Source organism: Parus major, chromosome 5 (assembly GCF_001522545.3).
Source record: "Parus major isolate Abel chromosome 5, Parus_major1.1, whole genome shotgun sequence".
NCBI classification, from domain to species: domain Eukaryota; kingdom Metazoa; phylum Chordata; class Aves; order Passeriformes; family Paridae; genus Parus; species Parus major.
The window spans coordinates 18,358,601-18,374,165 of NC_031774.1; the positions used below are offsets into that span (position 1 = coordinate 18,358,601).

The 15,565-nt window shown below is 38.9% G+C and overlaps 1 protein-coding gene across 1 annotated transcript in view; it reads left to right on the top strand.

Moving 5' to 3' along the window:
* PDHX (pyruvate dehydrogenase complex component X) overlaps positions 1 to 4,969 on the top strand; it is a 35,074-nt gene extending 30,105 nt beyond the window's left edge. The window contains exons 10-11 of the mRNA XM_015630707.3: positions 1,089 to 1,153; positions 2,399 to 4,969. Coding sequence (XP_015486193.1) covers positions 1,089 to 1,153; positions 2,399 to 2,663 — 330 coding nt within the window. The 3' untranslated portion in view covers positions 2,664 to 4,969. The remainder of the gene's footprint in view (positions 1 to 1,088; positions 1,154 to 2,398) is intronic.
* The last annotated feature ends 10,596 nt before the right edge of the window (positions 4,970 to 15,565 follow it).

Here is a 15,565-nt window from a genome sequence, read left to right on the forward strand (position 1 = left end):
CTTCAGTGGGGCCACGATAGTGAGCATTCCCCTTGCCTTTTAAGTGGAATATGTGTGACATAGGTGTCCACACCAACATCATTTTGCTTTTCAATTTCTTCACTGAATTACTGAAATAAATATGTACCTGACATGCACAAGGGGGAGGCTCTGGAACTGCAGCTGCTTCTCTGTCAGTCTCCCTGGAGTTTGGCAGGCACTTGCTTTTTTGTGTAATTGCTTATATATCCCTTTCTGCTGCATGATAGTTTTTACTTCTTTCCAGGTCATGTGCATCCTGGCACTGTATTTACATCATTCAAATAATGCAATTGCACAGATGCATCATGCTTATATTGACCCTGTTGTGTGAATGCTATTCCCATGGCTATTGCCTTGACTAATTATTCAGAGATGAGAAAAAGCCTAAAATGAAGCTCAAAGTATCCTTGTAACTTTGACATGCTTATTATGATTTTTTCAAAGTTTTATACAACTTTGTGATCTTGTCTTGGAACGTAGTGTGAATTTCTTGGGCTGTATTTGAACATTTCTTCTGTTGAATTTTAAAGCAAAGTCTCATAAATGAAATGGAGATCACAGAAGGAGTGGCCTTAAAAGGCACCATTTAAAAAGTAGTTGATGGTTTAGCTGGGAGAAATACATTCATTCAATTTGGTAGAAAGTTCTGAAATGGTACATGTCAGTTTCTTTAAACAAATATTTTAGGAATACTGTGTGTGTATATCAGTATTTTGCTAGATAATCTAAAACCACTGGGGAGCATGGTGGTTCCATTGTGAAAACTAGAACAGTATTTGTAAAGTGAGAGAACAGCTTTTATTGAACAACCAACATTGGTATGAAAACGAAGTTTTGTTGTCCTAGTCCAAGTCAAATCATTGCAGTCCTAGTCTCTTTGCCAAATCATTGCAGATAGAGCAACAGTGTTGCTGAGGTGCTTCCCTAAATCCAAAAGCAGGTGACTTTTGCTGATTTAATGTCTGTATGGTACTTAAAACATCTTACTGAAATAAAAAGAATTAGTCTATTACAACATACTAATTTCTTTCTTTTCTCTGCTGGTTTTCTTCTTTGATTTTCTTTAGGCTCTAGCAAAGAAAGCCAGAGATGGAAAACTGTTACCAGAAGAGTACCAGGGAGGATCTTTTAGGTAAAACTAGCAGCATTTAATACATGCAGCATGGGTTCAGAGCCATTTTATCCTCAGCTATTCCACTGTCTTTTAATGCATTGCTTCTAAAATCTTGCTCTGTTTAGGATGAAACTCCATGTGATGATTCTGAGGGTCAAACCTAGACAGAGTGTCTTGTCTCAGGGAGAAACAATTACCTTGGTACAGGTTCATTTCATCTGTACTTGGCACTGGTGAGGCCACACCTTGAGCCCTTTTCAGCTTTGGTTCCATCCCCTCAAGAAACACATTGAGGTGCTGGACTGTGTCCAGAGAAGGGTCTGCTGGAGCACAAGTCTTATGAGGAACAGCTGAGGGAACTGGGATTGTTCAGTCTGGAGAAAAGGAGGCTCAAGGGGGACCACATCACCCTTCACTCTTTCTGCCTGAAAGGAGTGGAGTCGTAGTGAGGTGTGGCTTGGTCTCTCCTCCCAGGTAGTAAGTCACAGGAGAGGAAATGGCCTCAAGTTGCACCAGGGGAAGTTTAGATTGGATACTAGGAAAGAATTCTTCATGAAATGGATTGTCAAGCATTGCAACAGGTTGTCCAGGGAAGTTGAATCACCATCCCTGGAAGTGTTCAAAAAGCAGGTGGGTGTGACACCTGAGGACCTGGTGTAGTGGTGAACATGGCAGTGGCCATTTGATGGTTGGGTTGCACCATTTAATCATTTTTCCACTCTTTGCCATACCTATAACCAGAAAGGAGGAGATGGTGTGCCAGCTTTCTCCATAGATAACTTGTCACAGAAGAGTCCAAGCCTAATACACCACTCCACAGGTGGTGACATGGACAGAAATGTTTTTCATGTGCCTGAGTGATACCTAGATGCCCAAATTTATTCTCTTAGTGGATACCAGCCACCATTGTAAATTGCAGTTTTGAGGTCCAGTCTAAAACACATTTGGCTTGGAACAGGTACAGGCAAAATATGTTTCAAGACCTTGCTTTGTTGGCTTACTTTCTGACTTCAGTGTGTGCAGTGCAAGAATATATTGCTGTAAAGAAATGGGCCTTCTAAAAGGTGCAGTATTTTTAATTTTAAAAATTCCAAACCCTTGAGAGTCTGAATGTGCTCAACTGAAAACAGTTCAGATCTATTTTTAACTTAATGGGGTTTGCCTTGAAGGGGATTTAATCATAGTAGTTGCTAAATATAGATTCTTTCTTGTTGGGAGTATGTAATTTCTGATGTTACTGAAACTCTTTTCTGTTTTATTTAGTATCTCAAATCTGGGCATGTTTGGCATCAGTGATTTCACAGCAGTCATAAACCCTCCTCAGGCCTGCATCCTCGCTGTGGGCCGAGCAAGAGCAGAGCTCAAGATTGTGGAAGATGAAGAAGGGAATGAGAAACTTGAACAGCATCAACTCATGACAGTGACTCTTTCAAGTGATGGTCGAGTTGTAGATGATGAACTGGCTTCAAAGTTTCTGGAGACCTTGAAAGCCAATATAGAAAATCCAATGCGACTGGCCTTAAATTAAACTCAGTGCAGATTGCTTCCTGTTTTGACAACATAGATAACTATTATATACTTAGGGCTGTTTTTCTGTATAGAGGAGTAAATAGCTGAAGATGGACAATTAAAAATATTTAATTTATGAATTAATGTGAAACACCCATGATTTTAGTCTTCTGTAATAACCAGGTTTTGTACTGCAAAGCTAAAAGACTAAAGTACCACATTTATTTAAACACATAGTACCAATGGTACACGTTTGCATAGAAAAGTCAATCTCACCTGTAAAAAAAACCCTCAATAAAACTTTATGAAATATTAAAGGGAATAATAGAATAATTTGAGTTGGAAGGGACCTTTAAAGGTTGTCTAGTCCAGCTTCTCCTGCAATGGGCAGGGATGTCTTCTGAGCCCCACCCACCCTGACCTTGAATGTTTCCAGAGATGGGGGATCTTCTACCTCTCTGGGCAACGTGTTCTGTCTTTTACCACCCTCACTGTAAAAATCTTCCTTATATCTAGTTTGAATCTACCTGCTTTCAGTTTAAAATTATCACCCCTTCTCCTATTGCAACAGGCCCTGCTAAAAAGTTTGTTCTAATCTTTCTTAAAAGCCTCCTTTAAGTATTGTAAAAAACAGAACTTAATTGTGCAAGCAGTATTCTCATAGAGGTCCCAGTATGAAAGGTCAAATTTTGCACACTGAATAGTTGCTGATTAATGCTGTTCTTTGCATGGATGGAATGTAGATGTAAGTAGAAGGTGTTTCATCATCAGTGTATATTGAAATGTAACTTGGAGGCTCAAGTGCAGTGGCCTGAACTTTAACAGAATTAGATTGGCATCTTTCCTATATATAAATATGGAACCACATATTGCATGTAAATGTTACAAAATAACTGTGTTTACAGGACCTCATGAGAATATAAATTGTCTATAGAATTATGGGAGTTTGTCTTATTCTGGTTTGTGCAAATGCTGTTTCCTAATGATTTGTAGGAATTATGGCAGCAGCTCAACAAGTAAACAAATACTTGCAAGATAACCTTTACTTAACACTGAGGTGAGAGTTTTTGCTAAATGAGTTTGCTTCTTAAGCTTCTTCTGATATCATAAATTTCACAAATTATTAGTCTGACTATAGGGAGAGATTTTTGATTACCAGATACAGCTTACTGTACAGGAATGGACATAGCCATTCTGTATTTCCAAGAGTTTCTTATTGATAAACCATATTAAAGATCGGTTTCTGAGGATTTATTTGCAATTTGAAGTGGTTCAATTCCAATTTTTCCAAAGCTGTTCGACAACTTCGTATTACTGTGAAAAAAAAAACCAAAAACAATTTCTATATTGTCCTTAATGTACAAGTGGCTCTCATTATTTGCTGAATCTGCTCTGCCCAGGAGAATTTTTCAAGGCCTATCATGAATCTGATTTCCTGCTTTTCACTTGTGTGTGTGTTGCTGCAGTGGCTCTGTGTGTTCCCCAGCATCCCTAGGTGGTGCTCCCGCAGGTGAGGGCTGCATGGCTCTGTGTGCCAGTTCTGCATGTGCTGCCGTCCCTTCTTGCGAGGCAGTGCTTTTCCTGTGCCCTCGGAGCCACTGGAAGGCGCTGCTGCATCTGAGCGTGGGATGGATGTGTGTCCTGTCTCACCAGAGTGCGTGCTCACATCCACTGTGCTGTCCCAGCAGGCAAGGCAGCTGCTCCAAGTTAAATCTTCGGATCTTCAGAACTGGGCAAGGCTAATACAAGCTTGAATTGCAGTTTCTTTACACCTGCCTGCTTTGCCAGCATTGTTATTTGAAGCAGATAGAATTTGTCAGTCATCAGCCTGTGAAAGAAAGGTGTGGAATTCAGACGTGTGATAGCAGTCAGATCTCCTTAATTTGGAGGAAATATACCCTTTGGCAGCATCTATTGCTTCAACAGAAGTGAGACAGCAAATGCCTGCCCATACAAATTAAATATTCAGTATCCTTTTGATGATTTAGGATAGAAACAATGGGTCAGTTGCCAGAAAGTGAGTAATTGGTAGTGGGGTATGCTTGCTTTAGAAGCAAATTTTCCTCAAAGTAAAATTTTCACAGATGAAAAATTTAGCCTTCCGTGTTTTATTCTTTCAAGTGTCTTCTGACAGCCTATTCTTTACATACCAAAGCAAGAAATATAACAAAGACATATTTCTTGAGTAGTTTTGTAAAAAACATTAAAATTGAGTATATTAATATGTGCTGGAAATGTGTGCCTTTAGGATACTTACTATCTTTATATCATTTCTCATTGCAGGAGGCATGATTAAGGGAAAAAAATAAAGAAGGTATTTTAGTCTTTCTGATTGTTGGCAAATCTTGAGTTGTGTGTCACACTTCAGTCCCTAATTGCAATGCCAGAATATTTGACTGTTGTGTTTGTTGTTTTTTTCCCTGCCATCTACTCCTTAAGAAATAAAACTTCTGTAATTTATCTTCCTGCTTGATGCTGTATCCTGCACCTCAGGATACAATTGGCCCTTTTGGCTGCCAGGGCACGCTGCTGACTCATATGCAGTGGTGTTCTATTCCATTTGTCCCTAAAATGTTGAAGGCATAGAAAGCAGATTCCTCTAAGCCAGTATTGTAGTTACATCCATAAAAGATTAAACAGGAAAAAACTTGATAAACTGAAAGTGTCTTTCAGCATGTTCTTTAGTTAAGCATAAGTTTTGAACTTTAAACTCGGGATTTCTTTCTCTGTAGTCATGCTTGAGTGAAGCACGAGGATATTCATGGTAGCCTGTGAGAGATGTGTAGAAATATGTCCAAGAAACACAGAAACTTAGGATTTGGGTGAAATCACGTGTTGATTAAACTGGGGTGAAAATCACTTACTGGAAGCTTGACAGGCTACTTTGCATGTTTACTTTACAAAATCTACATCTTTCATCTTTCTCAGTGAAAAGCCATCACTATTTGCTTGAACTGAGTTTGTGCTCCTTCGCTTCTACGTCAATTTTGTTTCAACTTGTAGGTGTCATGGTACATAATTATTCAGATACAATAGCCACACTGTTCTTCCCTTTCTCCATAGTAATGGCCCTACCTGTCAAGTTAAACATTTGTGTCATTATGAGACAATAACTAGCTGTAAAATTAAGGACATTTCTGTTTGTTCTGTACTAAGGAAAATGATTCATGCTATGTTAATGAATGTCACTATTTATCTCTTTAAAAGATAAGAGAACAAGAGAAGATTCCCTTTTATATTTTGGAAGTTTTTCTTGTGGCTTAGGAAGAAAGGGCAGTGGTGAACATTTTTATTTCTGCTCACTGTTGTATGAAGAATGAAGTGAATTGTTAGAGCAGCAGATCCTTCCTGCAGTTTCATGGTTTTTGCATTGTCTCTGAGATGTGCATTGCAACACACTCTCCACTTCACTTTGCAGGGATCTGAGCAATTGAGGGATACTCTCCATTCACCTAGCCATCAATTAATTCCTGTTGCAGTTGCCTATTTTAAGAAATAATTATGTTTCATTTGGGAGCCTTGGTACTCTTTTATTTTCTCCTCTGCCAAATAAATTATAAGCTTACATATCCGAGGAGGCTGTTTGCTTGTGCAGATGCTTATGCTTGCTGTGTCATGTCCCAGTCTGCATTAGCAGCATGTGCTGACTTACTGGAGGTTTCAGCAGACAGCAACATGCTGTTTCCTCCTCCTTGCCTGGAGAATAGGAACTAACACAGGCCCCTGGGTTGATCGGGAAAAGAACTCTTCTTACACTCTTGAGGCTTGAAACTTTCAGCTTACAGTGTGAACTTCAACCTGATATTCTGAGTGCAATGTGTTATTTGCTCATTCTAGGATACTAGGAAAGAATTGTACAGTACCTTTACTATTCCTTTAAAGTACAAACAATGCACATATTCAAGTGGAAGTAACGTTCAAATTCTACCCTACACCCTCCCCCCAATAGTATTTAATAGAGAACCAACTTGCAGTTATTTTGGAGTCAATTCAGAAGTTAATTGGTTGTGCCCAGGGAAATTCATCAGATGTTTTAACACCTTTAACACCCTGTTGACAAATGTAGAATTACAGCTTTTTCAGGTAGGTTTGGAGTCTTTCCTCTGTCAATTAATATTTCGAACCTACTATAACTACCACAGTCTTCAAAGCAGGTGGCGTCTTACTCAAGCTCATAACAAGGGCTAACGTTTGAATGACTCCCTGGCTGCAGCAGAAGACACATTTCTGGATATGTGAAGTTACCTGAAACAATGCTTTAAGGTCCTCCTTGGCTGCTGTCCATGTGTATTTGTATGCTCTCTGACAGCTGCAGACAGAGGCCACAAACAGAGGGTTGAGGCCCTCTTAACTGAAGTGGATAATACTCATAGAAGAGGAGTGATTATTGAAATTCACCTGTTAGGGCTGTCTCAAATATTATTCACATGGCTTAAATTTTAAGTGTAGTCTGAGCTGCCAAAAAGTCTGAGCTTTAGCCAAAGACTATATTTAAGCAGCTGCAGGAAGACATCTTTAATTTTGAAGACAATCCCTATTGTGGAGGGCAGAAGAGATGAAAGAAAGTCAAGAGAAAGGAGTCTTTTTTACCTGTACTTGAACAGAATTCTTTGTGTAGCATTATCTCTATTCAATCAATCTCTATTTTATTCACTATCAGGGACTGCCTGGATTTCTTTAAGCCATAAAGTGTAAGCAGATGATCTCTGCCTATGTAATTGTCATAGGCAAACTCTGAAGGAAATAATACTTCAAAACTTTAATATTCCATGATCCATTTAGAAAGGGAATTTTACTTCTTGGACCTCCTTTTAAAGGAGATGCATAATTCCCATGTATCTGTATGTGCAGAGACAGGCTGGTAAAGACCATCTGCTGCTTTTTCAACCATGTTTGTTAAAGCCTAGCAGATTTCGGCTACAGGATGAACGGGGGCAGGCTTCTGAATTCCCCTGCTGAGACTTCAGCATTTCTGCTTTAATGTTCATGTTTCGATGTGTGTGTGTACAGGTACAACACTGGGGGAGGCCTGAGAGAAACCTGCCCTGATTACATGAGAAGAGAGTAATTGCAACATTGCATCTGTTGCTCAAACACCAGTGATGAGACAGGTGCAATGATAGCTGGGAGCAAATACTCTTGGCTAAGAGAGATACCCTGAAGAATCTGTGAAGCAATCTTTGGGTGAGAAAGCAGCCTTCACTTGTACCTACCTCATCACAGGATTTTGGGGCTGTGGAGGAAGGAAGAGTTGTCTTGTGTTAGAATAATTTGTCCCATGCACTTGAACAGGTTTTAAACATTTTTTATTTTTTATTTTTTGTAAATAATAAAAAGACAACTAACCAAGTTAAACCTGCAATTGTTGCAGAGTTTACTTAACTTACAGTTAAATCTAACAGTCTAGCAAACATATGGTATTGGGACTGATGTAGGCATGGGCTAAGCCATTATTTTTCTCTGTGCTTTTCTAAGCATGAGTCCAGTTTAATTTTTAAGCTGTCTAAAGTGGTAATTGTCCTCCATAGTGGATATGTGCACTATAAACAGCTCAGTAGTGTGTGTCTGTATACCATTTAAATCAAACTAGTCATGGATGGTAATTGACAATTTACTTTTATTTTCAGAATTGTGGCATCAATGCCACAGGAAATGCCATCTCTAAAATAACATCAAGCAAAACAAACAAAAAACCAACCAATGAACTAAAACCCTCCTCCTGAATAGCTATATTGCTCTACTGAGTTTGACTAACTAGTGCCAGAAAGTGACATTAGGACAGGAAAACCTTAACTTTGTGGAGAACTCTGTGACAAAAGAACTCTGGATTCTTGTATATCCAGTGACTGGGAGGGTGGGGAGAGTTTGTTTTGGTTTTTTGGTTTTTTGGGGTTTTTTTTTCCATTTTTTAGATTAATTAAATGCAGAAAAATGTGGCTTTGTTATAAGTGACAGTTTTTTCCCATAGCAACCACAAATTCTAATTACAAGTTCTAGAATATGTTCTCTTGACTATGGAAGTTTTAGGGGTTTCTTCTGAAGTTCTGTGGTATTAAAAATAATTGTTTTCATGTGGTTTGCCATTATTTTTGTGGTAGTTTAGAATGCTTGGCTGGAGTTTCATAAGTGGAGAACAGATTAAACAACCATAGACTGCAATTTTCTTTGCTCGAAATATGAAACTTCTAGGGAAGTTTTCTGGAGTAGGTGCCCCTATCAGCAAGAGTAGGAAATATAAATACAGCCTTTTTGTAGGTTCTCAACCATGTGAGAATAATATCTAATTTTTTTCTTGCTCAATTTCCTTTTTCTTTTTCCAGTTAAAATTAGTTTCAATGTACTGAATTAATGACCTAACTAACATTATAACTAACCATATATAAACACAATGTTTTCACAAAATTTTGAATTATATCTATGCATAAAAATGTTCTCATTAGAATTCCAAAGGACATTCCAAAGATGTTCAATCACACAAGTTTTGTTTCAGAAGAAGATTTATGTAAATAATAAAGTGTATGCATAAAGATTATTTTAGTACTGACTACCACTTTTAAAGTAAGAGGTCATTTAGTAAGAGGTAATTTATGTGTCAGCTGTTTAAATAATTTGAGGAATTTCTTATCTGGCAATGAGTAATCAGTTTTTACGACAGTCCCAGAAAACCTTGACTCACCTCACTGTGAATTCCTAAGAATTTGTGTTATCTCTAAAATCCTTACACAAACAGACCTTTTCACAATGGAAGCATATTTGGACTTGAAGGAAATATTCAACTTTTTTTGAAGCCTGTGAGGAGTCACCTTTCTCAGAAGGAGTTAAAATTTTTATCAGTTTCTGTCTATTCTTCTTTTAGTGATTGTTTTCTTGCTAATATGCAAAGAGAACATAGATTTCTGAAATACAAATAGTGCTGGGGCTGTCCACAGTGGTGCCAAGAGACTGAAAGGATTAGGATAGCAACTCCAACTACACCTTAAAAAGCTGCCTTTGCCTTCTAGTGATAATGTAAAATATCAGGGAGGAAGCCCCTTATGTTCATGTGTCTCTGGTCTCCTGGGGCTGCCTCACTTCTTTCAAGTAATGAAACTGTGAGAAGACATAGATGACAACTGACCACACAGCAGGGAGCTGAAGCATCTCTCTAAAGTTTACTAGCAGTCCTGGCTAAACAGGGAGGTCCCAGCTGGCTGGAATTCAGCAAAAGTGTCACTCATCTACAAAAAGGGGTTGGAAGGAGGATCCAGGGAACTACAGGTCTGTCAGCCAGACCTCAGTGCCAGGGAAGGTCATGGAGCAGATTGTCCTCAGTGTGTTCACACAGGATGTGCAGGGAACCAGGGGATCAGGCCCAGCCAGCATGGGTATGGGAAAGGGAGGTCCTGCTTGACCAACCTGATCTCCTATGACAAGGTGACCTGTTTAGTGAATGAGGGAAAGGCTGTGGATGTTGTCTACCTTGGCTTTAATAAAGCCTTTGACAGCATTTCCCACAGCATCCTCCTGGAGAAGCTGGCTGCTCATGGCTTGGACAGGTGTTTACTGAGTAAACAACTGACTGGCTGAACCTGGAGATGCTGGTGACTGGAGTTACATCTGTGCTGTCAAGCACTGGAACAGGCTGCCCAGGGAAATGATTGAGTTGCCCTCCCTGGAGGTATTAAAATGCCACATGTTGATGTGGCACTTAGGGACATGGCTTGGTGATGGACTTGGCAGTGGTAGGTTTACATTTGGACTTGATGATCCTGAGGATCTTTTCCAACTAAATGATTCTACTATCTATATCAGCTACCTGGGGGCATTTTAAAGATTCCAGAAATTAGGGTGAGAGATACTTTACCAGAGAACTAGATTTATGTTTTCCTTGTGATGATTTCAACAGTGCCCCTGTACTGCATCATAAATAATAAAAATTTTTCCACTATCATAAATGTGAAGCCTGAGTGTTCCTGGTATAGCTCCTGTTGAGCTCATTCTGTTTGTGATTGAGATGATCTAGGGGCACTTGGTTCATGTTTGTTAGATGTAGTTCTTGAAATCAGCCAGTTTGTGAATCTTATGGCAAAAACCCCACAGTCCTGCTGCTGCCTTCTCTGTAAGCCCAGGATGCTGTCCCTTCTCAGTCATTAGGTCCACTTTCCACTGGCTCTGGGCAATCCTTGCTTGTGCTGTTTCTTCCTGAAGCTTCTTCTCTCCTGCTGTTTCTCCTGTGCTTACCAGCACTGTGACAGATACTTGGTTGATCTTTATCTTCACAGTTCTGCAAAAGTAGTAGTGCAGTGGCTTTAAATAAGAATTGGTGACTATTTTCTATATATGTTTGTGTGCTGTTATATTCATTTGCCTAGCCAGAAAACTCTTTGAATTTTGCATTATTTGTTTTGAGCTAAGAACTGAAAGCCTGTGAAGCAGGGAGAAATATTAAGAGTACTTTATTTCCTCCTTTGTAAACCGTTCATGTAATCCAGCAGGATTTGCCACTCCTTCAAAAGAATTCCTTTGTCTATCCATAAACTGGTTTAATTCTTTTAGACTCACTAAAGCAGGACTCATTAATAACATAATGTGTTTTACATTTTAGAACAGGGTACCTCTGACTGTTGTGAAATCACTTTGTTAGAGACTGTTCTCTGACTGATACATAAAATGCATTGCGGAAGCTAGTATGGTTTATAATTTTCTTTTACTGTTTTCATTTTTTTCTTTACCTCCTCAAGCCTTGTTGTGATTGTAGTGGCCCTTTACATCTGGTTTAAAAAAAAAGCAAAAAAAAAAGCTACAGGAATAGGGGACAATAGTTGCTTTTCAGCAGTGGCAGCTGGAGACCAGGCGGGATACCCAAAGGTGTGTAAAATAACACAGAGGTTTGCATGTAAACAACAAACTCATCGCTGAGTTACATCACTGAGCACAGAGAGAAACCACTGTTAGGTTTGGACTTGCCATTCCTTGTTTCCCTAGAGAATAAACTTATTCAATGTTTTTTTATTGAATGTTTGTTTTTTTGACAGGACCTTTGTACTTGCACTGTAAAAGGTAAGAAGTCATTTTGAATGCTACTCTCAACTGGATAACAAAGGATTTGCTGGAAAACAGCTTGATTTTATTATTTTTCTGGTAGGTCTCAGATCCTTCATAGCAGTGAACTGAATTTCAATGGAATAGAAACAAGAGACACTTTCGTCTTCACTTTTGATTATATCTCATCCACTCTTCAGCATCAGCTCCTGTTATCTTGGAGATTTGGATTGTGACTGGAAGAGGAGGAAAGTTCTCTCTTGTAAGTCCTGGCACAAAAACTAACTGTATACAGATGAATGTTGTTTTAATTTTAGGTGCCCAGGAAATGCCAAACTTCAAACATAGTATCACCCCAGATTTCCAAGGGCTGCCTGCTCACCAGGTGCTTACTAGGTGATTTACTGATGCATATGAAAGAAAACAGAAATTTTTGAAAATCAGGAACTGAAAAACGTGTAACTGTTACTAAAACTGTATAAGGTATGTGCAAACAGTAAATTAGAAGTGTGCTCTGATTTTGTATTGAACACATCCAGCCAACAAGACAATTATCTTCTTTATTGAGTATTTAGAGTAGAAATAACAGTTAAAATTAAATAGTTCTCCTCAGTATAAGTGCATTACATAGTAAATTAATATTAAATATAGTTACTTCTTCTGTATGAATTTTTTGTTTTCTTAAATGAAGAAGCCCTCAACCTAGACATAAAGAAGACAAAAATCCCATATAAGTATACAGACTTTTTACAGCATATATCACTTTCCAAAAGCTTAGAATAATTAACTAGGCATCCCTTAAATACTTGCATGTACACATTAAAGCATTTCTTTAGTGAATAGTAGGCTGGAGAACAGCAGGGGAGGAGGAAAGCAAAAGATGCATGTACATGTTGGTGCTGATTGCAACACAGCAGCTTTGTTGTCTTAAACCAAGAGCATCATCAAACCAATGCCTTTGATCTTATACACTAAAGCAAATTAATTGCTATAAAATGCCACACAATGGATTTTTTCCCACTACCATTCCAGCTGATTATTTGGAATAAGAATTAACAATTAATTAACATTGTTGTAATTCAAAGTTAGGTAATTAAGTCTGTAATTAGGTCTGATTTTTAGAACAGACGAGAATGCAATTCCAACCGTATTCAAGGAAGAAAAATTGTCTGGAGGGGGAATACATGCTGGCAGTTGAGAAAGAAGGTTCCAGAAAGAGACCATGCTAAGAGGGTTATGGATTTCCAAGAAGAGAAACACGTGGCAGAGACTAGAGGTGAAGATCAAAAATGGAGGTGCAGGTGACCTGGCTGGCACTGTAGGAAGCAGAGCAGGTCTGGGGAACCAAGGAAGAAGTTGACTTTAGTGTTGTTTTCTATCCACTTGTGTATTCACCATGAGAACACTGTGCTTCAAAAATTTTCTGCCTTTGCCTTCTCCAGCCATGTTATTAAATTCTGGCATTTCAGAGAGTCAAATCTCTTACCCAGATATCAACACCTTGTACGGCAGATTATTTTATAAAATTGCTCTTGCTTTTTAGCTGGAAGAAAACATAATCTGGATTTTACACAGAATACAATCTTTTCAGAATTATTAACAATAGGGTGGGTACTTGAGAAGGAAGGAGTTTATAATAGCTAAATACATGTTATTGTATGTCATCCTGAAGGTAGAGTGATTAACCTCCAGTGGAGGTATCATTCATTCTTTCTGGATCTGTGGAAACAGTTGTAACTTTCCAGGCTGCATTTCAACAGTGTATTGTTTATTATTAATCTGCCAGAATTTTAAGCAGGCGTGCCCTCATGTTCTGATGTTAAAATACTCTTTAGCACCTATTTCACCAAGCAAGTTCAGTTCAATTTACTGTAAAATAAGCTCTGTTTTCTGGAATGCCCCAAAGGGTGTGGAAAACTGTCTAAATATGCCTGCATTGGGGACAGAAAACAGAATGACATAGGAGGAAGAGAATTACTGATACCTAAGACTGTTTTTAAAAAAGCAAACCTACTAACTTACTGTAATTCTCTTATAACAGCTGGAGTGATGCAGAGAAGGATGTCTGGAAAATGAGTCATTTGCAATTAAGTATGGACACAGATACATCACTCATAAGTTTTCTAGTACGGAGAGAAAGAAACAGGAATCAAAGCCTGTAATGCAACTGTCCCCTAGATTTGGAAGAAACTTGGTTCTTGTTGTGACCTGAATTTTCCACAGGGTTTGCTTTTTTTTTTATCTTCAAGTCATAGTAGAATAAAAGATTTACTATCTTAAGCTTTAAGAATGTCAGGATTTCCATCCTTGACATTTACATCCACTGCCAAACCCCCAAAGTAACTGTTATCCTTAAAACAGCAGATTAATTTCTAAGGCAGTAAATAAGCTAAGGAAAAGACAGCAGTGTGTTAGAGTCAACACTGCTGTATCTTCTCGAGAAAAGTTCCACTGTGCTTCAAAAATAATATGCTCCATCTCTAATGTTTACTACAGTGTTACCATGCCTCACTGATTCATTATTTGCAGTCTGTTTCTGAGAAAGAAAAGTGCCGTCATGCTCTTTTGTCTCAGCAGCAGAATTGTTATAATATACCAACATGTTCCTAACAGCACAAATGCACTATGACCTGTGAACACCAGGCTCTTCTCTGCAGTTTTCCTAGACTCCAGAAAGAATAGAAGCTCTGCTGTGCTGGGTGAACTTGTGGTGGTCAACCACAGCATTGTGACTGATGACTGCAACTAAAACAAGGCAAGAGCTGTCAACCCAATCTTCCACTAGGAGGTCATTGAAGTCAGGGGTAGATCGCCAGAACAAGGGACATGTTTCTGCTGAAAGCAACCAGAGAATGGCTCTTTGGTAGTTAATGTTTTATTTGTATGGAAGTAGCAATAAGGCCTCTGTTTGCAGATTCTTTAGCAGAATCTACCTGTCCTACCTGTTGCTGACCTTTGTAGTTCCAGCAAGCTGTGTGTACCCACTGTTCTATTTTCCAGGCTGCCTCATCTTCTTTTCTCATATCTCTTTCCTTACCTTCTTCCCTTGAGGAAGTTTTCTTCCTTTACTCTGTTTTGGCATCTGTAAGTACTTTGCTGGATGGGTCTTAGGCCTATGTGATGACACAGGATCTCCAAAGGAACCATGGTAAATCATAAATGCAATATTGCTGAAGCCCTTAGAGATCTTCAACAAAAGACATCATCCTTATAAATATGTGCAGAAGAGAGCTCTTAAGGAGAACCACCCTTTTCAGAGTGCTTAAATGCATTTTTGAGGGTATACACTGCCTTGCAACAGCCTCAGGTTGACCAAGAAGTCAGTACAGAGAAAAGATGCAGAAAATATTCCTGTTCAGCATGTTACTTGCAGCAAACTCCTTACCTGGGGAAATAGCTACAGAATGATTTAAATTCCTTATGAAGTTTCTCAGACTACAGAAAGTCATCTGTTAAGAAAAATGAATTACAGACACTGGACCTTAGCTGTTGGTAGCTTATCTCCTGGAACAGATATTTTGGATGTACATAGATGGATTTTCAAGTAAAAATGTGAAAATGACAGTCCCCAAGTTCAGGCCTCCATTCTTCTTCTCTTGGGTCCATTAGCAGATGCAAGACAAACAAGTTTTTTCAGCTTGCTGTGGATGCAGCTGCCTTGATGATGGCCAAAGGAACCCTACGGCATCTTCAGGTGTTCTCCTACCTAGCTGACCATGCAAGTCTGTGGTTGTGCTCTGTTGCAGAGCTGCAAAGCTCTTTTCATTCAAAGCTCTTTTTTTTTCCAGTGCTGATCCAGGGAATGGTTAGCAGCCTTCCACTGTGTGGCAGCTCACCCATGGTGCAGTCAAAAGCCAGATGCAATGATCTTCCTGTTGGTGTGCTGCCAGTTCTATGGAT